The sequence below is a fragment of the Panthera pardus genome, unplaced genomic scaffold, assembly GCF_024362965.1.
Source record: "Panthera pardus isolate Hobbes unplaced genomic scaffold, ASM2436296v1 HiC_scaffold_3, whole genome shotgun sequence".
Taxonomy (NCBI): Eukaryota; Metazoa; Chordata; class Mammalia; order Carnivora; family Felidae; genus Panthera; species Panthera pardus.
In genome coordinates this window covers 33,953,382-33,977,826 of record NW_026526876.1, presented here as the reverse complement: position 1 = coordinate 33,977,826, position 24,445 = coordinate 33,953,382, and the positions used below count along the sequence as shown (strand labels likewise).

The 24,445-nt window shown below is 43.0% G+C and overlaps 1 protein-coding gene, 1 long non-coding RNA gene and 1 pseudogene across 2 annotated transcripts in view; all 3 read left to right on the top strand.

Moving 5' to 3' along the window:
* Positions 1 to 16,427, top strand: part of LOC109260931 (uncharacterized) — a 70,680-nt gene extending 54,253 nt beyond the window's left edge. Inside the window, exons 2-3 of the long non-coding RNA XR_002077202.2 lie at positions 14,056 to 14,208; positions 15,690 to 16,427. This is a non-coding gene — a long non-coding RNA (uncharacterized LOC109260931). The remainder of the gene's footprint in view (positions 1 to 14,055; positions 14,209 to 15,689) is intronic.
* A 2,828-nt stretch (positions 16,428 to 19,255) lies between these two features.
* On the top strand, positions 19,256 to 24,237 carry LOC128774327 (keratin-associated protein 9-4-like). Its single transcript, XM_053893482.1, has 2 exons — positions 19,256 to 20,091; positions 24,127 to 24,237. Exon 1 carries the CDS (start codon positions 19,316 to 19,318, stop codon positions 19,949 to 19,951), a length of 636 nt encoding a protein of 211 aa, XP_053749457.1. The 5' UTR covers positions 19,256 to 19,315; the 3' UTR covers positions 19,952 to 20,091; positions 24,127 to 24,237.
* LOC128774150 (keratin-associated protein 9-1-like) lies at positions 23,352 to 24,120 on the top strand (annotated as a pseudogene).
* Positions 24,238 to 24,445: the final 208 nt, after the last annotated feature.

Below are 24,445 nucleotides of genomic sequence, written 5' to 3'. Positions count from 1 at the left end.
CTGATTTCACTTCTTTCAGATACATACCCAAAAGTAGGGTTGCTGATTTATACAGTAGTTCTATTTTTCATTTTTTAGGAACCTCTATACTGTTTCCCATAGTGGCTGCGCCATTTTACATCCCAACAGTGTAAAAGGGTTCTAATTTCTCCACATCCTCACCAATACTTGCTATCTTTGGTGGGGTGTTACAGATGTGAGGTGGTATTTCATTTTTCTCCACAAACAAACCTCCAGAATTCAGCTTTAGGGCTTCTTAGGGGAAGTCAGCTGCAGAGATAGAAGCCCTCTATCTACCTGTATCATAAGGTTCAAGTCCCTTAACTTCTGCTTTGTTGGGCTGACTTTTCTTCTGACTTTGACTTCTTGTTTTTCTGTCTTTGTCAGGGCATGTTGACTTATCTCTGTTTCCAAGATTTACTTGTCAATACAAGTTAGATTGCCCAGTGTCCTTGCCTTTTACTGTAATTCATATCTTACCATCTTGCTGTCTCTTTAAATTGCTGGGCTCTGAAGATACCCTATATTTTTCTGCTTCATTACTTAGATTGTTGATCAGATTTCACTTTCTAGGTCTTTATTTCCAAGAAAGGAGACATAAAATGAATATCCAGGTTAGACAACACCAACCTATTTATTCATAGTGGGATGGAGTAAAAGCTTAAAGGTTACAAAATTCCCAACCAAATGACTAGCAGACTAGTGTTTCAAAAAAATAGGGGCACTGCCAGTTCATCAGCTGGCTCTTCAAATACATTTTCCCCGTGGAGAACAAGGGAACCCAGAGAATGAGGAGAACACTGGAAAACCTTGTCTTTGAATTATGTTCTTCCAAATATATGTCATTTTCAACTTTAGGATGGTTTTTGAGTAGTCATTTCATTCTTGGACTGGTCTTTCTGAAAACGGAACCATGGACATCTCAACTTTGTTGAGTCTTTCCGTAAGATATGTTTATCAAATCATGAAGTTGGGAAAGATTGAATATATTGAATGCCAGAATCATGATTCCAAGTGACTTGGACGTCCTAGCATAAGAGGCAAAATCTAGCACAAGGAAATCTCAGAGCCTTTCTTAGATCTAAAAGAGTAGTTACCAATGCAACATGGCACACGGGATCGAGGAGGAGTAAATATATCTAAACTTCTTGGGAGAATTTATTTGAACTGCCTACATATCCTAAGGTTGTATGTACCCTTAGCAGCTCTTCCTTGGGTATATTATTACCAGAATGAGCCATGTTACTAGTGGTATTGGGTAGCAAAAGAGATTCAGAATTGCTGCTCTTCAGATAACCACTGGACATCTATAAGCATAGATTGAAGCAGTTTGTAATGAAAAAGACATAGGTGTTTACATGATATTGTAACCTCAGAACAAGTCCACATTTAATGCCATTAAATGCTGAATGCAGACATTAATACATTAACGCAAGTGTGGTATTTTAAAAGGAAGAAGACACAGTTCTACTCCTTTCTGAGCATTCAGAACACATCTGAAAATGTGTTCAGTTCTTGCCTACATTTAGAATAATAGAGATAAATTGTGGTATATTAAAAGCAAAATTGCTAAGATGGTGACATCGTGATCAATGAAGAGCAGGTGAAAAAACTTGGGAAAATTGGCTTAAAGAAAAGAAAAGTGGAGCAAAGGCATGGCTGTGCAGCATGGAGGAGCTGTATGTGAGAGATTGGACTTGCCCCAAATGAATGTCATGGGCTGACACAGGATAAGTGGGTGGCTCATAGAGAAAAAAAAATTTATACTCACCATAAAGTTTTATGGAATGGCTTCCTCCATACATAGCAGGGGGACGTAAGTGTAAGCTGGTGTTGCAGAGGAAGACTCGTGAACCAGATGGAGGAGATTGGGTGAAATGACTTTGAGGATTCCTTTCTACCATAAGGGACCTATAAGTCTAATCAATCAAATTCTTTACGGTGCTTCTTTTTTTTTTTCGTGGCCATTATGCCCTGGCCCTAATTTCCAAGCTGACACAACCAAGCTAAAAACCCAGGCTCACACATACAAGTGCACATAAAACTGGTAAAATCTGAACAAGTTCTGTAGATTGTGCTAATGTTAGTTTCTGAGTTTTGGTGTGTACTATAATTCTATAAGAAGTGACCATTGGGGGAAATTGGATAGAGAGTACCCAGAATTTTGCTGTACTGTTTTTCAACTTCTTGTGAACCTATAGTTATTTCAAAATAAAATGTAAAATAAAGCTCAGTGGAGGTAAAAGGGAGCATACTTTTGTCTACCATGTACCTTTATCTTATTAAATCTTTGTCACAACTGTCTTTTTTCCTTCAATCAATAAAATATATATTTGAGAAATGAAGAGATTCTTGTAGGTATGAGATAAAATTTGAAAATTCTAGTTTGCTGCCTTGAAGTCAGACACATAGAGTTTAAAAAAATTTTTAAAACAAGTGTAAAAACACTTAAGTGTATCTTAAGTGTAAGAACACTTAAGATATACCTTCTTAGAAAATTTTAAGTATATAAAACAGTATTGTCAGCTGTCAGCACTATGCTATATAGTAGATCTCCAGAAGTTACTTATCTTGCATAACTGAAACTTTGTACTCTGACCAGCATCTTCCCATTTATTCCTTTCCTCAGCCCCTGGCATCACCATTCTGCTCCCTGCTTCTATTTGATTATTGAGTTTGATTATTTTATGCATGTAAGATCATGCAGTATTTGTCTTTCTGTATTTGACTTATTTCATTTAGCATAATGTCCTCCAAGTCCACCCATGTTGCAAATGGCAGGATTTCCTCCTTTTAAAGCTGAATAATACTCCATTCTATATATACACTATTTTTTCTTTATCTGTTCATCTATAGATGAATGCTTAGGTTGTTTCCATATCTTGGCTATTGTGAATATTATTGCCATAAACATTGGAGTACAGGTATTCCTCTGAGGTTCTGATTTCAGTTACTTTGGATACATACTCAGAAATGGGATTGCTGGATTGTATGGTAGTTCTGTTTTTTAATTTTTTAATTTTTTAATGTTTATTTATTTTTGAGAGAGAGAGAGCAGATGAGGGGCAAAGAGAGAGGGAGACACAGAATCTGAAGCAGGCTCTAGACTCTTAGCTGTCGGCACAGAGACCAATGAGGGGCTCGAACTCACAAACCACAAGATCATGGACCTGAGCTGAAGTCGGATGCCTAACCAACTGAGCCACCTAGGAGCCCCTGTGTTTTAATTTTTGAGGAACCTCCATATTTTTTTCCATTATAGCTGTACCAACTTAACATTTTCACCTACAGTGTACCAGAATTCCCTTTTCTCAACATCCCTATCAACACTTGTCTTTTTTTTTTTAATAATAGCCATCCTAATAGGTATCAGGTGATATCTCATTGTGATTTTGATTTGCATTTCCCTGATGATTAATGGTGTGTGACAATTTTATAGGTGTGTATCATCATCCTTTCTTTGGAGAAAAGCAATCCTAAATTGAGAGTTTAAGTAACACGTCCAAGGCCACAGTTAGTATGTGGTACAGTCAAAATTCAGACCTAAGTCTAATTCCCAAGTCCGTGGGCTATCTACACTGAGCTGCCTCTGTTTAAATTGGTTTAAATCAATTCATGGATTATAGTTTTCTAAGGACTCTTTTTTGTTGGCAGTTGTAATCCATAGCTCTCATGTTATATGTATTAGGTTCAAAGATGCCTCCCTTTAAACCTTTTCTTGTTTCTGCTAACACTTAATTGTGACCTGGATAAAAATCTCATTGGTGAGTACCAGTTTAATTTTTCTGTTGTAGGGTCCCCTGAGAATATGTGCTCCTATGTCACATGAAAAAGAGCAATATGCATTGAACATTTCATTAATAAGAAATAATGAGAGATGAGCAATATCAGTGCCTTCCAATACTAAAAAGTTTTATTTGGGAGCCTCAAGAAATTCCACATGAACATAGATTCCATTGAGAAACATTGGAAAGAAAAAAAACCTAGAAGAGGAACATTTAAAGACTTTTATATTTAGAATCAGAATTAGAAATTCTAAAAAATCAGCTGCATAATCTGACCATAAATTCTGACTCATTTGGCAATAAGGTATTTCTACATAAGAGAATAAGTGACATAGAGACCAGAGGTTTCCAGATCAGTCCATGGGTCTGTTTGTAAGTTCATGACATCAGGAAGTGCCATGTGTTTTGTTAAATTAGATGCTTTCTTCCTGGACTGAAGGATGGGGGCAAGGAGGTTCCAGTCCAGAGCAGGATGTTCAGCAGCAAGAACTGCCATAGCAGCTGGGGCAGCAGCAGGTGCAGGTGGTCTGGCAGCAAGAGGGGTGGCAACAGCTGGACACACAGCAGCTGGGGCAACAGTAGGTGGTCCTGCAGTGTGTGGTCTGACAGCAGCTGGGGCAGCAACAAGTCTCCTGGCAGAGGCCATGGCCACAGCTCTGGTCAGAGCAGATGGAGCCACAACAGGAGTTGACCATGGTGTCAGAGGGCAGAGGCTCTGGTTGGGTTTCCAGAAGAGTGTATTCCTTGAATCTAGAAGACTTCTTGCTCCAGGCCCCCTTTTACACCCTGCTGAGGGACCTCTTTCCATGTTACTGTTTACCCTAACAAGTAAGCAATCGTTTAATTAGGTAATTACATTTTCCAAGTTGGATGGAAAACATTGTTTCCTTTGCCTGATTAGGATTTATCCCATTATCTCCTCCCCTGTCACATCTTGGCTGTCTTCCTTTGTATGAATCATCTTGGCTCAGATTCTAAGCTGAATATGTTGACTCTCTCTCCATCTGCCCTTTCCTCCTGAATCATCCCTGGTAATTCTGTCCTTGTAGGCACCATCTATGTTTACAGACAGAGAAGCTTCTTCCAGAGAGCAGTTGTCATGGTGAACCTTGACATGGAGTAGTCCAGGTTTCACTCTTCCTCATCTGTGGGTCTTATCATGCTTGCAATTTTTGCAGCATTTCTTATGGAAAAAAGATTTAGTCATAGGTTAAATCCAGATATAAGAAAATCTCAGAAAAATGGAATCTTAACCTGAGAAGTCAAAGTAAAATCCATCAGTGTGGTCAGTTGTTAGCAAAAACAGTTGTGGGCACATGCAGAATTCTCAAGATACTCAGACTGTGTTCTAATCCCATTTCCTGGACTTGCTGTTTTTAAAGAACAAATATGTATCTGGAATGGACATATAGCCCTTCAGGAATCACCACCACTAGAATTGATAAGAGAACCTAATATATGCAAAAAAATTTATATTTATATATAAAATAGAATATACAGTATAGCCCCAATTATGTAAAAACATAGAGAAATATTGAAATTATTACAAATATTAATTTTATTAACATTTAATTACAGATATTAAAAATGATATTAACAGTATTTCTGGTTGGTGGACTTACAGAAACTGTTAATTTTCTCCTTAACACTTTTATCTTCTACTTTTCTTTGATGACTTTTCTTTTGTAAAGAAAAGAAAAGAAAAGAAAAGAAAAGAAAAGAAAAAAGAAAAGAAGGAAGGAAGAAAAGAAGAAAGAAAGAAAAAAGAAAGAAAAAGAAAGAAAGAAAGAAAGAAAGAGAAAGAAAGAAAGAAAGAAAGAGAAAGAAAGAAAGAAAAAGAAAAAGAAAACCTTGTCGTGCAATTACACCACTATTTAGAGATCTCTAATGTGACCCTCTAGGACTGGGGGTTGGAAGATACCAGATCAGGATGATACTGTCAGGGAGGAAGAATTTCCTTTTCCCCTCAAGGTCCTTCTAGCTGGACTAAGAAACAAGTTGACAGAGGCACCTGGGTGGCTCATTCGATTAAGCTTCTCACTCTTGGTTTCAGCTCAGGTCATGATCTTACACTTTCATGTGTTCGAGCCCCATGTTGGGCTCTGCACTGGCAGTGCAGAGCCTACTTGAGATTCAGTATCCCTCTCTCTCTGTCCCTCCCCAACTTGTGTTGTCTCTGTCTCTCTCAAAATAAAAATTAAAAAAAAAAATTTGTTTGAAAAGAAACAAGTTGACATGAAACAGATTAACAGGAGAAAATCAATTTTAATAGCATACATCTGGGGACACTGAAATTCCAAAGATCATGAGGCAGCATGATGCTTCTATGAGCTAAGGAGAAGGGTGGGAGTCTGAGGATACAAATGGGGAAAAGACCATTATCCGGAAGGTGAGAGATGTTTACAAAGCAAAGTTGCCCTATTATGTTGATAAGCTTCTTAGCTATCTTCATTAATAATTCTCTTCCTGATAAAAGCAGGCAGTTGACGGGAGGTAAAGAGTGTTTCCTGAATCTGCTGGGTTTTGATTGGTTTTAACTCAAGGTTCATGCCAAAGTGGCCCCTTTGGGGACAGTCTGCCCTCAGCACCTATACTTCTCAATATCATCCAGGTCTCAGCTCAAATCATCCCCTTCACAAGAGAAACCACCTCTGGCCTCACAATCGCAAGGATTTCTCAGTCCCTCTCATCATATTGTACTCTTTGTGTTTCACTTGTCTTCCTAGAACTTACCTTTATTTGAAAGCACAATCATGTGCTTATTGTCATGTGTTGCCCTCTAGAATATCAACTCTTGGTATTACATTCTCAGTAGCTTGAATATTGCTCTGATATATAGTAAGCATTCAGTAAGTATTTGCTGAATGAATGAATAAATATAGCACATGATTCCGTTGGGCAGGGTCATCGCGTGTGTGTATACATATTTAAACATAGAAATATTTATATAAACACGGGAAAAGGTCAGGAATGATATCTATCAATCTAGGGATAGGAAGAAAGTCATTAGGGAGACTTTTACTTTATACTTTATAAATTTTCTTCATGTTGGTTTATTAGAAATACTTTTGCCTTCTTTTCAGTGTTTTCAAATAAAATCAAGTTTTTTAAAACAAACAGGAGATTTGGCTTAGCCAAGAAACACATCTCATGAACTATGGATTCTTGTTATAACCTCTTCCAGATTTTGTGTGACCCTACCAGGCATGGGGCAAGGCCTCATGATAACAGGCTATTGACTCTCTGGTGCCCTTAGGATGTATTCCAAACTTCTCAACACCCTTCACACACCTACTTTCCAACCCCATCTACAGTCACTCTCTCATCTTCCTCATTGCCCTAAGCTCTAGTCCACACTTTTCAGATTCAACCCTTTGCAATTCTGTCCAAGACCCTAGAAAACCTATTCCTTATTTTCTACCTCACAAGAACATAGCTCAAATGCCACTCTCTGATAGCTTCTCTTACTCCTTCAAACAGTTATTTGGTGTTATTTCTTTGATATTCCCATAGAGTTCAATTCATCTTGGCTACAGAGCTGCAACCATGTTGTTCTTGTTTGAATCCTCCACATCTAGCAAAGTCCTTGGCTCATAGTATATTCTCAATAAAAGGTTTTGGAGCTTGAGAAAACATTAAAATAACTTTAAAGATCTTTTAAGTTGTATTATGATACTAAGTTATAAAATGTCTGCATAGAAACAATATAATGAAATTTCACTAATTGAAAAATAAGAGAGCAGACTGGCCTAATTTAGCTGGCTAGAACTTTTTAAAATATTGCCTTTAGGGGCACTTTTAGGTGGCATCTTTAGGGATTTAGTTGGTTAAGTGTCTGATTCTTGATTTCAGCTCAGGTCATGATCTCATGGTTTGTAAGATCGAGCCCTGCACTGGGCTCTGCACTGACAGTGTGGAGCCTGCTTGGGATTCTCTGTCTCTCTCTCTCTGTCCCTCCTCCACTCACACTCTATCTCTCTCTCAAAATAAATAAATAAATAAATAAATAAATAAATAAATAAATAAACTTAAAAAAATACTACCTTTTAGCTTCTTTCCAATACATTTAAAGTGTAATTAAGAATCATAGCTAAAGAATGCTTCTAAGTGATAGGATCAAGGCATAGGTACAGAATGATATGATTCATTTGCAGTTAGCATTGAGTAAGTCCACACTGTGTTAAATATATCTTCTGTAATTAAATTCACTGTCTCAGTTTGCCTTACAAACAATCATTTTACAGAAGATGCCAAGTTTCAGGTGGGCGCAGGCCAGGAAGAATTAGCCTGCACATGTCACTGATGGAATGTGTCCAAATTAGTGATATTTTATTGTGTGAATGTCATAGCAAGAGATTTAAAGGGTGTAGGAGACATTTAGGACATTGTTCTAATCCTTTTCTCATGGTTCTGGTAATGTGTCAGCCACATAATGGATAATTGCCCCAATACATGACACTCCCAGGAATGTATAATGTCCTTAGAATAGAATTACTTTCCTGAGAGTGAAAGCGAATCACTGGTCCCATAGTCTTTAATGTTTAGGATGTGCACATGGTCATGTAGGGATTGTGTTGGGGCCTACAAAGCCCCAAGTGACTCACAGTTCAAATCACAATAGCAGGCCCATGTTTGCAGACAAGCTACATGTTGGTTAGAAATGTTCTCCTTGGGGTGCCTGGGTGGCTCAGCTGGTTAAGCATCCAACTCTTGGTTTTGGCTCAGGTCACAATATCACAGTTTGTGGGTTCGAGCCCTGCATTGGGCTGTACTCTGCCGGTGACGAGTCTGCTTGGAATTCTCTCTCTCTCTCTCTCTCTCTCTCTCTCTGCCCCTCCCTTGCTTGCTCTGTCTCTCTCTCTCTCTCTCAAAACAAATAAATAAAACTAAAAAAAATGTTCTTCTGGAAAGGTCTTTGTTGGGTTTGGTAGAATCATAAAACTAGAGTCTTGTAGAGCTGTAGATTGTCACTCACTGATATATGTAGCAAACAGCAGTTGAAAGCTTCCCTATTTTGTTCCAGGCACTATGCATGAATGTCCGTACTACTTGTTCTTTAAGACTCAAGTGTCATTACCTCATCCAACAAACTCTGCTTGATACTCTCCACTCAAACTGCCTTTCCCTCTTCTAATACCCTGGAGGTATCTTTAAAATTTTTTTTTTTTTAATTTACACTTACTTATTTTTGAGAGACAGAGTGAGACAGAGCATGAGCGAGTGGGGGGCAGGGGGGGTGGTGGGCAGAGAGAAGAGACACAGAATCTGAAGCAGCCTCCAGGTTCTGAGCAAGTATTCAGCACAGAGCCTGATGTGGGGCTCAAACCCGAGAACTGTGAGATCATGACCTGAGCTGAAGTCAGACACTTAACTGACTGCGCCAGGCACCCCTGGAGGTATCTTATAGCCCCCATGCCTAGCTTGCAGCATGGCCAAGAGCTAGTTCCATATACACATTTGTTAAATAAATCATATAGTCTCCACCTTTGAGAAACTCAGTGTGGACAGAGAAAGAGATGAATAAAGAGACAGTTCTAGTCCAAAGAAAAATTCTTTATGGAGAACCAAGTGCTCCTGTAGACTGTCTCAGGATAGGAGAAATAACTGTCTAAAAGTGATGCAGAAAAGGGACATTAGATTTAGACCTCAAAGAGCAAAAGGGGACAGATGGAGAATGAATTTGAGACAGAAATGCTGACATGTACAAAGGGGCAGAGACATGGGAGAGCATGGTGTGTTCATGGAGTGGGAAGTGATTTTGGAGAGCTAGAGTTACAGGGGTACTCTAGCATTCCTGTACTTTAAAATAACCTTAGGATGTGGGGAGCTGACTTTGGCTCAGGTCATGATCTTGTGGTCCGTGGGTTCAAGCCCCATGTCGGGCTTTGTGCTGACAGCTTGGGGCCTGGAACCTGCTTCAGATTCTGTGTCTCCCTTCCTCTCTCTCTCTCTCTCTCTCTCTCAAAAATAAATAAACATTTTTAAAAAATTTAAAAAAACATTAAAATAACCTTAGGATGTGATGTATACTTTGGGGGATGTTGGAATGTCACAGAGCAACACTGATGGGGCAGGAGACATAGATTTTTCTCTTTAGCTTGAATCATGTAAGGGTAAGAAACTGAAGCATGAATGAAATCTGCATATGGTGTATGAATGGCGAATAACTCTTGCCAAAAATTTTCTTCACCCAGTGGCCATTCTCTTGAAGCTAGGGTAAGTAGAAAAAAATGAAGCATTGCTGGTTCACTAAAGACTCAAAGAGATGAGTTTTCTTTGTGTTATCTGATGCTTTTTTGTTGTTAAAATAAGTTTAGAAATTCTGTTATGTAGTGATCCAGGTCTAAATTCTTGTCTGTATCTGTATACAAAATCAGTTATTCAGGAGCTAGTTATAAACACAGGAGAAGTAAGTCCGTTTTATTTCTGTGATGAGAAAAGTGAATATTGAATTTAAAAATGGGATAATCAGTAGAAGAGAAAAATCTAAGAAAATGTCATCAATAAAAACTGAGAATTAAGATGATCTACTCAGAGTCATATAACCTTGGCTAATAACGTCTTTCTTACTGAGTGATGGGAGATGGTGTTGAATGCCTGGTAGTCACTTACAGAGTGCCTCATGCAGAGTGATGGTCTTAGGGAAAATGTGGGAGAGAAATCAGAAACTAGACACACAGCCATCACAACTCATTTGAGTAACATCACCCAGGACTCTGTGTCCTGGTGCCTTGCATAAAAGAAGCTTTTGATTCTGTAATGATGTTGATGGGGAAGGTGCAAGTGTGGGATAGGGCATTCAGCAACAAGAGGATCCATAGCAGCGAGGGCAGCAGCAGGTGGTATGGAAACAAGTGATCTGGTGGCATCTGGGTATCCAGCAGCTAGGGTGGTAGCGACTGGACATATCACATTTAGGGTGGCAGTAGCTGGGGCACCAAGAGGTCCCCTGGCAGAGGCTGTGCCACAGCCCCGGTCAGAGCAGATGGAACCACAATAGGAGCTGACCGTGGTGTCGGATGGTGGAGGTTCATCATTTCCAGATGAGTGAGTTCCTGAGTTTGGTTATCTCCTTCCACAGTGCCCTCTTTGTACTCAGCTGAGATGCTGCTCCTCAAAAATAAAACTCAACCAGAATCTCCAACCTAACTTTCCTTACTCTTTCCCATAAATACATTTCACCCACCATACTAACTTATTTCCTATGGCATTTGTTGTTTCACCCAGGAATCTCTGGCTCTTGTCTTCTCATTGTCCCAATCCATGAATTAATATTGATATACTTCTACTCCTTAACTGGTTATACTGTTTTCCTGATACTTTTAAAGTAAAGATTGCCTTCATAAGAATACAAACACTCTGCTTTTACCCAGTTCTCTCCTTCACTTTGTCTTGTCTTACGTGTTTGTGAGCTGTATGCCTTCTCCTGAGTTTTCAAACTTGACACATTTTATTTCTATGAATCAATCCTTATTTATTATTCTTCTCCAGTATTACCAACACACTCTACTGGCACGTATCTTCCTATTAAATTCAAGATTCCATTGTGAGTTCCATGAGGGGTGAGAACTGGGTCTCATCCCACATGTGTACTTCCCAGAACCCAATAGCACAAGGACCTTGCTAGGTGGCCTAAAATTCAATTATAGTAAAAAGGACATTCTTGTTTTCTCTTGATAAACTTGATGGGAGAGAGGTGGACAGTCTGGTTTGGGGAAAATTTAATTATTTGCATTTTCTCTAATGTAGGCTTTGATTGATATGTGCAAAATCAGTTTTCTTTGTAGGGCAGAAACCCAAACTTATCTTCAGTTCATAATCAACATTAAAAAATAATTAAGGACCACAAATGTTTCTGACACAGAGTAAGCATTTATTGAGACATAATTATTCTATCTCACATAATTCGTTGCAAAGGCCAAGCATGCACAACAATCATAAGATTAGGAACCTGTCCCCATGAAGTAAGGTAGATATTTGACTGAATGTCAAGGTAATAGGCATAGAACTTGGAGGGTTTGCATGGTATTTAGTTGCTTGGTGGCATGACCAATAAGATAAATAAATACAGTGACAGATCAGAACATGGCCAGATGCTGTGGACAAAAGAAATGAGAATAAGACGAGTACATTGGCATGATGGTGCTCAACTCAGGGCTGGTGGTGAGGAGCAAAGTCAACGATAAGAGGATCCACAGCAAACAGGGCAACAGCAGGTCATATGGCCCCAGGGGGCCCCAGGGAGTCTGACAACCTGCTGAGTGGAAGCAGCTGGAGTCATAGCAGGTAAGGTGGCAGCAGCTGGACACATAGCAGCTGGGTCAGCAACAGGTCTCCTGGTAGAGGCCATGGCCAAAGCCCTTGTCAGAGCAGACAGAGCTACAACAGGAGCTGACCCTGGTACGAAATGGTGGATGTTCTGTGTGGGTCTCCAGGACAATGAGATTCTCAAGTGGAAATCTTTTTCTCCCAAACTCTACTGAAGAGCTGTCATCATCACATCCAGGGTTATTTTCTTGCTATTGTTTATCATGTTTATTTTTTATGTTTATTTATTTATTTTTGAGAGAGAGAGAGAGAGCACAAGCATGGGAGGAGCAGAGAGAGAGGGAGGGAGGGAGAGAGAGAGGGGGGAGGGAGGGAGGGAGAGAGAGAGAGAGAGAGAAGAGAGAGAGAATCTGAAACAGGTTTAAGGCTTTGAGCTGTGGTCAGCTGAGAGCCTGATGCTGGGCTCGAACCCATGCACCATGAGATCATGACCTGAGCTGGAGTCAGATGCTTACCTGACTGAGCCACCCAGGTACCCCTTGTTTACCATGTTTAAAAAGAACTTATCAGACATTGTGATTGTGGCATGACTCTCATGCAGAGGTCACTTTGCATTTAAAATGGATGCTTATGGGGAGCTTAGGTGGCTCAGTCAGTTGAACGACTGACTCTTGATTTCAGCTCAGGTTGTGGGATCAAGCCCTGCATTGGGCTCCACACTGAGAGTGGAGCCTGCTTAAGATTCTCTCTCTTCCTCTGCCCCTCTTCCCTGCCCACTCTCTTAAAAACAATAATAATAAATTTTAAAAAGTAGAATGGATGCTTACACAGTTTTCATGTAATTTATCCCTAAAAGCATCACTTGCCTTTCTTTTCTGTTTCAGCATCATCTCATCTGTTTGTCTTATCCTTTTAATATGTATCATTGGATATTCTGAGCATACTTGGAGTCACTCTTTGGCCTTCCAATCATTTAACCTCTTATATCCAAAAGAGACACAGAACCACATTTCCTCCTATCAGGACCACACTTAAAACAGACACAAACGTGGATATGCTATTGCACAAAAAAAAAAAAAAAAAAAAAAAGGAAAAGGAAAAAGAAAAAGGAAATGAGACCCCACTCCACTGTAGCACCATGGCTGGTGGTAAAACCAGCCCAGCACACCTGTAACTTAGTGAAGAAGCTAAGAAATACAACTGGGTTTAAGGCATGTGGCTTCAAGTTTATCTCATTCAAAATTGAATTGGTCATTCTCTCACTTTTTCTAAACCAACACCCCAATTATCCAGTCCTATTACAAATTACTTATTTTTGGTCCAAGTTTTCAAGCTAATAAAGTTACTAGAGTTCTCCTTTCTTCAAATGATCGTGTATTGATTCTCTCTATGCTGGAGCCATTCTCAGGACATAGACACAGAAGCAAATAATATCCACCCCATCCTTTTGCCACTAGGACTCCATTCTGACTTGCTGAACAACAGCAGATTATTTGACAGGGTGGATTGGTAAGGCCATTACCCATATGCTGGGTCTGCAAACAGGAGGTTTATACACCTTCATCCACATTTATCCACCTTTATCCGCTTCAGCAACATATGCCAGCAACAGAGGCACCTGCAGATGCATCCAAAATACTAGCCTTGGTTAAGTCAGAGCAAATGAAGCTCCATCAAGAGCCACATTGTTGCCACTGAAAGGAAAAGGCTCTTTTCCTTAAAAGGTTACAAGTGTAGAAATTGGGAAGTGTCCAAAATATTGTGCGCTTACTCTGCTTTGCTCCATTTATACACAGGATGGAGTAATTGTCCCTTTTGTTCCTGCATGAATACATTTTATGTTTATTTTAATTTTTTATTGAAGTATGATTAACATACATTGTTATATTAGTCTCAAGTGTACAATATGATGTTTCAACAATTCTACACATTATTCAGTGCTAATCACGGTAAATGTACTCTTTTTAATTTTTAAAAAATTTTTATTATTTTTTGTTTTTAGAGAGAGTGCAAACTGGGGAGAGGGGCAATGGGAGAGAGAGAATCTTAAGCAGGCTCCACCCTCAGCGCAGAGCCCAACATGACCCTGGGATCATGACCTGAGCTGAAGTTGAGTTGGATGCTCAACCCAACTGAGCCACCCAGGCACCCCACGGTAAATTTACTCTTAATCCACTTTACCTATTTCACCCACATCCCCATCCACTTCCCCTCTGGAAAATGCCACTTTGTTCTCTGTATTTAAGGGTCTGTTTTTTCATTTGTCTTTTTTTTCCTTTGTTCATTTGTTTGTATCTTTTATTCCATATGTCAGTGAAATCATATGATTTGTGTCTTTCTCTATCTGATTTACTTCATTTACCATTATATCCTCTAAATCCATCCATGTCGTTGAAGATGGCAAGATCTTGTTCTTTTTTCTGGCTGAGTAATATTCCATGTTTTAAACATACCACATCTTCCTTATTCATTCATCTATTGATGGACACTTGGGATGCCTCCATATTTTGGCTGTTGTAAATAATGGTGCGATAACTATAAGGGTGCATATATCTTCTCAAGTTAGTGTTTTCATATTCTCTGGGTAAATACTCAGTAGTGGAATTACTAGATCATATGGTAATTCTATTTTTAATTTTTTTGATGAGTCTCCATACTGTTTTCCACGGGGGTTGCACCAATTTGCATTCCCACCAGTAGGGCATGAGGGTTCTTTCTCTCCACATCCTCACCATCACTTGTTATATATTTTCTTTTTGGTTCTAGCCATTCTGATAGGTGTAAGGTGATATCTCATTGTGGTTTTGATTTCCATTTCTCTGATGATTAGTGATGTTGAGCATCTTTTCTTGTGTCCATTGGCCATTTGTATGTCTTCTTGGAAAAATATTTATTGGCATTTGTTCTTTTAAACTGCACTTCAAAGCAAATATTATAGTCGTCAAACTTCTTTGAAACCCTTCTCTTTACCATTAAATGTAAATATACTATCTGCAGAGAAAGCTTTTTTATCAGATTTGGAGCTCAGCATGTAAAAGACTGTCAGTTATACTCAAATCAGTCCCCTGATGCAGGAAACAAGATACCTAATGAAGTTGTTGCTACTAATACATTTATCAATTACTGAATTTTGTGACACAGATGTACATCTTGTGAAAATATGGCTTTAGTTAAAAATGTGTTAAAGTATGTTTTGAAATCATCACCTGTGTTTCATCTATTATCAGAAATATATCCCTAAATAGTTAGTGCCAAAGGAAAAAAAGTAGGTGGTGACAGTGGTTCTGACTTCTCCACATTAGCTTGAATTGTCAGGTGACCAGAGGATGTATTCTGTCTTAAAAAATAGTGATTCATAATTAAATGATGCTGTTATTGCCTACTGCCTCTTCCACTTCTGAAAATAAGTTCCTAAGGGTTATTAATTAACTAGGGGAACAGTCCTACCATTTACATTCAGAAGTTCATAATCTTTAAGGGACTCTTTCTCCTTGGGTAATTCTCCATGTATCTAGAAAAATACATTATAAATGATACCAGGAAAATTCTGATCATTGGTTCCAAATTTGGAACCAGTGTATGAAAGGCCTAGTGGAGAAGATAATTTCAGTGGCTTAAAAATTTATCTCTGCTCAGAAACCCAACTCTGCACATCTGAGACCATGATCTACTCTGGCTGCAGCTCCTGCTGCCAGCCTTTGTGCTACAGGACCACCTTCTGTTGGACCAGTGGTGCAGACAAACTGTTGTGGGGCCAGCTGCAGTGGACAAACCCACAGTGGGGCCAGCTGCCATGGAGCCAGCTGCTGCCAGCCTTGTTGCCACCCAACCTGCTGCAACACCACCTTCTATAGGACCTCATGCTGTCACATATGCTGTGTGTCCAAACCTACTGCCAGCCTTCCTGCTGCTAATTGCTTTGCCGAGAGGCACCATCTGCATAAAACACCAATTTGTCATTTGGGAAACAAAGTCACTGCCAATATTGCTGAAAGCCTGCGCACAGTCAACAACATTACAGGCTTGTGAATCACCTTGAGGAAGTGTGGACCATTTCTAGCTGAGTCTCATCTTCCTTCATCTTTGGATCATGTGCCAACTTCATGCATACTAATATGGAGTCATGACCTCTGCCTTGACTCCACAGTCAAGATTGTCACCCTCTCCCTTTCAATAACATACAGAAAGAAATTCTAGTGACTCACACATAGGTGTCTAAAACTACTCAAAGTCTTCAAATCATGTTTCCTTTTTCAGTGTACTCATGGTTCTTATATCCTTCTTTCTTCTTCTTGTGATCCATGTAAATGTCTCCTGAGACACAAGGAGTCTTCACCTTTATTTCTCAAAAAAGCCTGTACCATTCGCGTCCCATATGATGTTCATTTCTTTGTACAGTGTTCCCAATGTAGGTATTTGTACACAGGATACATACCAAATGCAGTACCCATTTGGAGCCTCATACAGTGTCTCACAAATTATTATCTCCATTTTCATACGAACAAACTTCCAGTCGCCTGTCTCAAGCTGATATGCACAGACTCAGAACCCAGACTGTGTCTCCTGCCCTTGATGAAGCGCACATATGTTCATTCTCTCCAGATGAGTTAGAAAATACCCTGAGTCTCAAGAGTAGCAAGATGTTCATTTGAGTGTCTTTTTGGCCAAGGAAGTAATATTCTCTTGTGTATGCAAGTGACATCTGGGAATAACTTGTGGATATCAATGTCCAACAATTCAGCTGACAGTAGCCACATGTGGGAGCAGCAGGACCTGCCCTTTGAAGCTCTTGTGAACGTAGGAGTTTTGTTCCTTTAGACTCCTAGCTCCACAGCACTCCCCTGCATCAGACACAGGCGAGCATGCAGTGTTCCCACAAGAAACACATGGAGCTGACCACATTGTATTTGGTTCTTGGGAATCACATTCTTGCTTGGCTTCCTGGTCCTCAGGGCCTATTAGCAGAGTAAAAAAGAATCAGGTAGTTTTGCCAAACCTATTTATCTCCCCAACTGTAAGGTGGTTTGTCATCATGATCAAAGTGTTCCCAAGGCAATTAAAGAAGAATGATGTCAGGGACTGAGAGATCATGCAATGGTCATGTATGACTTTGAGTAATTCATAACTTCTGAACCATCAAAGGCAAAGGAACTCCCTCCGGTATTTTGTGAAGGAACTGTGAATAACAGAGGGGGAAAAAATGATGCCTGCTCTGTGAGGGTGAGGAGAATGTGAGGAAGAAAAAAGAGACAACAACGTGGGCATTCCTAGGAGTCAAGAACGAAGTCTGCTGCTTCTGGTCCTGAACTACTGGTGCCAACTCAGCACTCAGGGCTGTGAGGCCGATTCAGGCTCTGAGAGGAATAGGAGACAGGGCCCCGGGTCACTTCCTGGGAGCAGTGGAGGGACCTCTGATGAGCTTCGAAGGCCCCTATCCAGGACACATGCCACCATTGGAGACTAGGTACCCAGGATGCTCTGGAGAGACTGCCAAGGCCAAACGTGCCTACCGCTGCTGGTTCTCAAGAGCTCGATGTTTGCAAAATAAGATGAAAAACTGACATGACCTATGTTTCCGAATATTTGCTGGATGTCGACTAAATGCTTCATGAGCATTCCCTTTAACTCTTGGAGGAACTTACAAAGTAGGTATTAAAGTTCCCATTGTGGAAGTGAGGAAATTGAGACTGAGTGGGGTAAAGGAAGGTCAGAGTTTTGTTTCTTCCAGAAGCTACTTGGAAGAAAAATGTCCAGGAATTTGGTTTTGCAGGGAGGTCATATTGCACTGGTCTGAGTGCAGGTAAGTGTCAAGGGAAAAGGCACTTTGAAGCCAGAATCACAGGTAGCAACTAAAGCTTTAACCTGAAAGATATATCAGAAATGATGTCTCACACATATACAGACACAGACAAAGATACTGAGATTCTCCTATATCAGCAATGAGAGAGCTGGAATCTTTATAAACCAGGTCTCGAGAAGCACAGATGGAGTGTTCTTTCTCTGAGTGACATACTCAGGCAGGCTGACATTATGCTGTGCATGAAGAGCCCTTAGGCAAGGATTAGGAGTCAGGGCGTATGTAGGGCTGGCGAATTCAAGACATCATTGACAATCCATGGTTTTTAACATTCATCCCACTATTTTATTAAATGGCTTGGTGGATAGACAAAGTAATTGGAAGAAACAGAAGAAGATGGTGAAATATGAATGGGGGATGAGAAGAAGTAGGAATAAAAGGAGAAGGGAGGGAGGAAGAAAGAAAGCATAGAAGGAAGGAGGGAGGGAGGAAGAGAGGGACAAAGGGGAAGACAAGAAAGAAAGAAACTAAAGAATGAAGGAAAGGAGGGAAGGAAAGAAGGCACGGTAGGAGGAAGGAATGCACAGACATGCAGGGAGGAAGGGAGAAAGGCAGAAAAAGAAACACAGCCTGACAAAAAAAAAGAAAGAGCAAAGATAAATAAAGATGTAATCAGCTACATGAGGATTCTGATGAGGCTAGCTAACAAGGTTAGGACTACAGTGCCCAACTCACCAAGTTTTGCCCATAATGCCCCCCTTTCTGCCCCTGAAAGCCCCACCTCGGGTGAAAGCATTCGATCCTAGGTATAACCGGGGATACTGGACAATCCCCCCTGCTTTGCTTCTGCCTTGCCATGTGGCAGAGAAAACACCAGACATCGGCTATGCAAGGGTCTTTGATTGAACTGAGATACGCAGGTGGGGTTGGGTGCTACAGGAGACAGATATGCCTGTGGGAGTCTTGAATCCGGCTTCTGTGGGGAAACGGAACTGGCCTCAGGGATCTACCACATTTGTCCCAGTGAACATATCCGCATCATGCCCCTCACCTCAGAGATACTCGCAATCCACATTCAGTCTAAGGGCAAAGACTGGGGAGGGAACACTGCTGTGACCCTAGCCACCCCAGCAGAACGTGATCACACGATGGATGCCATGATCACTGAAACAAGAACGATGCTGCTGATATGCTTCCTCTCGTTGGAAAATGTTTCTGTGAGTTATTCTCAAATAGGAAACCATTAAAAACATATTTGTAACGATTCCTGACATTTAGGAAACAACTTCCTCACTTATGATTCCCCAATGACTATGGAAAACGATGTAAACACCAACAAGGAAAGTCCTTCCCATTGGTCTAAACTTTGGGGGTCGAGTGCATAAAGCCCCAGATCCGGAGGAGGCACCAGAATCTGACAACCTCACCTCCGGACAGGACCTGCCCACCCTCCACCCCTGACACCATGACCCACTCGTGCTGCTCCTCTTGCTGCCAGCCTACGTGCTGCAGGACCACCTGCTGCCGGACCACCTGCTGCCAGCCCACATGCTGTGGGTCCAGCGGCTGTGGGTCCAGCTGCTGCCAGCCTTGCTGCCGCCCAACTTGCTGTCACACCACCTGCTGCCGGACCACCTGTTGCCAGCCCTGCTGCTGTGGGTGTAGCGGCTGTGGACACAACGGCGGTGGGTCTAGCGGCTGTGGGTCGAGCTGCTGCCAGCCTTGCTGCCGCCCAAGTTGCTGTCACACCACCTGCTGCAGGACCACCTGCTGTAGGACCACTTGCTGCCAACCCAGCTGCTGTGGGTCCAGCGGCTGTGGACACAACTGCGGTGGGTCTAGCGGCTGTGGGTCGAACTGCTGCCAGCCTTGCTGCTGCCCAACTTGCTGTCACACCACCTGCTGCCAGCCCAGCTGTTGTGGGTCCAGCGGCTGTGGGTCCAGCGGCTGTGGACAAAACTGCTGTGGGTCCCACTGCTGCCAGCCAGTTTGCTGTACCCCCGTGTACTGCACGAGAACCTGCTACCACCCCACCTGCTGCTGCCTGCCTGGGTGCCTAGCCCAGGGCTCTGGATCCTGCTGCCAGCCTTCCTGCTGCTGATTGCCTCGCCAAGAACCACCATCTGACTTGCCACTTGGGAATCGGTCACTGCCAAGCGTTGCGGAAAGCCAGCCCGCAATCCCCAACATCTCGGTTATTCGTCCGCCTGTCTACCATCTTGTGAATCAGCCTGATGAAGTGTGGACCGCTTCTCCCTGATTCGCTTCTTCTTTCCTTCCTCTGGGTCATGTGCCAGCTTCTGCCAACCTGATACAGAGTTAGGATCTCTGTTTGCTCTCCGTAGTCAAGAACTTTACCCTGTCCCTCTAAATACGTCAGCGCAACAACTCCTCAGGAATGACCTATAACTCGTGGAAACTGCTGAAAGCCCACACGGGTATGTTTTCTTTCTCGGTGTACTCATGAAGCTTGTACGCCTCTTGCTGCCTGTCATGTTCCCTTTCAATGTCTCCCTAGACGCGGGGAGTCTCGCCTGTATCTCTTAATAAACCCTAATCATTTGGAATCCCGTATTGTCTTTGTGTTTTTTTGTATGTACATTTTACATCACATGCAGTGTCCATGTGGAGCCACACACAGTCCTCCACAAGTCATTATGCGCATTTTCAGCTGAGGAGATTTCACAGTGGAGTGTCCCACAGCTGACATGGACACACTCGGATCCAAGACTGTGGTTCGGACGCTTGCTGAAGCGCACTTAACGTTCAGATCTCCAGACGTGGTAGCAAACGCCCTTAGTCTCAGCACCAGCAAGATGTCCATCCGAGGCCTTCTTTGAGCGCACAAGTGTTATTCTCCCGGACAGGCGGGCCATCACTGGCACTAAGTTGTAGACATCAGTGTCGTACAACTCAGCCGCAGCAGCCATACGTGAGGACAGCGGGACCCGCCCTTTAGAGCCCTGGGGAACCCAGGATGCTCCTGTTGCCTTGGGTGGCATCCAGGCCCTCAGCACTCTTCTGCCTCACATACAGGTGAGCCTGCGGTGTCCTCGTGAGCAACAGAGGCAGCTGAACACGCTTGTGTTTGGGTCGTGGAAATCACATTCTTGTTTGGCCTCCTTGTCCCCAGGACCTAATGGGATATAGTAAAATGGCATCTTGTGATTTTCGGCCAAACCTATGTCTCTCCCCTCCTGTGAGGCAGTTTGTCATCGTGATCAAAATGCTGCCCAGAGAGTTGATGAAGCATGGTGTCAGGGCCAGAGAGATCGTGCAATGGGCATGTAGGACTTTGAGTAATCCATGAGCTCTGAACCATCTAAGGAAACAGAATAAGCTCTGGTATATTGTGGAGGAAGTGTGAGCAACCGAGGGGGGAAAAATGATGCCTGCTCCGTGGGGGTGAGGAGAATGTGAGGAAGAAAAAAGAGACAACAACGTGGGCATTCCTAGGAGTCAGGAACGAAGTCTGCTGCTTCTGGTCCTGAACTACTGGTGCCAATGCAGCACTCAGGGCTGTGAGGCCGATTCAGGCTCTGAGAGGAAGAGGAGACAGGGCCCCGGGTCACTTCCTGGGAGCAGTGGAGGGACCTCTGATGAGCTTCGAAGGCCCCTATCCAGGACACATGCCACCATTGGAGACTAGGTACCCAGGATGCTCTGGAGAGACTGCCAAGGCCAAACGTGCCTACCGCTGCTGGTTCTCAAGAGCGCGATGTTGGCAAAATGAGATGAAAACCTGACACGACCCATGTTTCCGCGTATTTGCTGGATGTTGACTAAATCCTTCGTGAGCATTCCCTTTAATTCTTGGAGGGATTTGCAAAGTAGGTATTAAGGTTCCCATTGTAGACGTGAGGAAATTGAGACTGAGTGTGGTAAAGGAATGTCAGAGTTTGGTTTTCCAGAAGCTCCTCTTCAGTAAAGAGTCCAGGAATGTGGATTCTTTGGGAAGATCATATCACACTGCTCAGGGTGTAGGGAAGTTTCGCAGGGGAGAAATACTTTGAGGACAGCATCATAGTTTACAATCAAAGCTTTAACGTGAAAGGTATCTCTGAAACAATACAACACGCAAACACACACACACGCACACAGAAACGCACACAAACGTTGAGATCCGCTTATTTCAGCCATGAGGGACCTGGAGTCTTTATAAACCAACTGTCTGGAAGCAAGGGTTGAGTGTGGTTTTTCCGTGTGGCATGCTCAGGCAGCCTGACTTTCTGCTGTGCATGAAAAGAGCACGTACGCATTGAGGTGCAGAGCTGGTAGGAAGAAGTTGTCCCAAATACACTAATATGCAACATAGGTTCGGTGGCTTCAGACATCTTTGGCAGACTATGGTTTTCGCCACTCATTGCACTCTGTTCTTAATTTGCCGGGTGGATGGACAAAATTATTGCAAGAAACAGAAGAAGATGGTGGAATATAAAGGGGAGGATGAGGAGGAGTAGGGAGAAAAGCAGAAAAGGGGGAGGAAGAAAGGAAGCATAGAAGGAAGGGGGGAGGGATGAGGAGAGGAAGAAAGGGAAGAGAAGAAAGAAGGAAAATAAAGAATGAAGGGAAGAAGGAAGGAAGGAAAGAAGGGACGATGGGAGGAAGGAATGGACAGGGATGCAAGGAAGAAGGGAGAAAGGCAGAAAGAGAAGACAGCCTGACAGAAAAAAGAAAGAGCAACCATAAATAAAGATGTAATGAGCGACGTGAGGACACTGATGAGGCTAGCTAACAAGGTTAGGACTAGAGTCCCCAACTCACCTGGTTTTGCCCATAATGCCCCCCTTTCTGCCCCTGAAAGACCCACATCCTGTGAAAGCATTTGATCCTAGGTAAATCGGGGGTACTGGTCAATCCCCCACCTGCTTTGCTTCTGCCTGGCCATGTGGCAGAAAAAACACCAGACATCGGCTACGCAAGGGTCTTTGATTGAACTGAGATACGCAGGTGGGGTTGGGTGCTACAGGAGACAGATATGCCTATGGGAGTCTTGAATCCGAGTTCTGTCGGGAAACCTACCTGGGCTCAAGGATCTACCACATTTGTCCCAGTGGACATATCAGCATCATGCCCCTCACCTCAGAGAAACTCGCAATCCACATACAATCTGAGGGCAAAGACTGGAGAGGGAACACTGCTGTGACCCTTGCCACCCCAGCAGAACGTGATCACAAGATGGATGCCATGATCACTGAAACAAGAACGATGCTGCTGATGTGCCCACCTTCCTCTCGTTGGAAAATGTTTCTGTGAGTTATTCTCAAATAGGAAACCATTAAACACATATTTGTAACGATTCCTGACATTTAGGAAACAACTTCCTCATTTATGATTCCCCAATGACTATGGAAAACGATGTAAACACCAACAAGGAAAGTCCTTCCCATTGGTCTAAACTTCGGGGGTCGAGCGCATAAAAGACCCAGATCCAGAGAAGGGACCAGAATCTGACAACCTCACCTCTGGACAGGACCTGCCCACCCTCCACCCCTGACACCATGACCCACTCGTGCTGCTCCTCTTGCTGCCAGCCTACGTGATGCAGGACCACCTGCTGCCGGACCACCTGCTGCCAGCCCACGTGCTGTGGGTCCAGCGGATGTGGGTCCAGCTGCTGCCAGCCTTGCTGCCGCCCAACTTGCTGTCACACCACCTGCTGCCGGACAACCTGTTGCCAGCCCTGCTGCTGTGGGTCCAGCGGCTGTGGACACAACGGCGGTGGGTCTAGCGGCTGTGGTTCAGGCTGCTGCCAGCCTTGTTGCTGCCCAACTTGCTGTCACACCACCTGCTGCAGGACCACCTGCTGTAGGACCACTTGCTGCCAGCCCAGCTGCTGTGGGTCCAGCGGCTGTGGATACAACTGCGGTGGGTCTAGCGGCTGTGGGTCGAACTGCTGCCAGCCTTGCTGCTGCCCAACTTGCTGTCACACCACCTGCTGCCAGCCCAGCTGTTGTGGGTCCAGCGGCTGTGGGTCCAGCGGCTGTGGACAAAACTGCTGTGGGTCCCACTGCTGCCAGCCAGTTTGCTGTACCCCCGTGTACTGCACGAGAACCTGCTACCACCCCACCTGCTGCTGCCTGCCTGGGTGCCTAGCCCAGGGCTCTGGATCCTGCTGCCAGCCTTCCTGCTGCTGATTGCCTCGCCAAGAACCACCATCTGACTTGCCACTTGGGAATCGGTCACTGCCAAGCGTTGCGGAAAGCCAGCCCGCAATCCCCAACATCTCGGTTATTCTTCCGCCTGTCTGCCATCTTGTGAATCAGCCTGATGAAGTGTGGACCGCTTCTCCCTGATTCGCTTCTTCTTTCCTTCCTCTGGGTCATGTGCCAGCTTCAGCCAACCTGATACAGAGTTAGGATCTCTGTTTGCTCTCCGTAGTCAAGAACTTTATCCTGTCCCTCTAAATACGTCAGCGCAACAACTCCTCAGGAACGACCTATAACTCGTGGAAACTGCTGAAAGCCCACACGGGTATGTTTTCTTTCTCGGTGTACTCATGAAGCTTGTACGCCTCTTGCTGCCTGTCATGTTCCCTTTCAATGTCTCCCTAGACGCGGGGAGTCTCGCCTGTATCTCTTAATAAACCCTAATC

What these genes read in the sequence shown, in the direction of transcription:
- LOC128774327 (XM_053893482.1), top strand. Translation starts at nt 19,316, where the DNA reads ATGACCCACTCGTGCTGCTCCTCTTGCTGCCAGCCTACGTGCTGCAGG.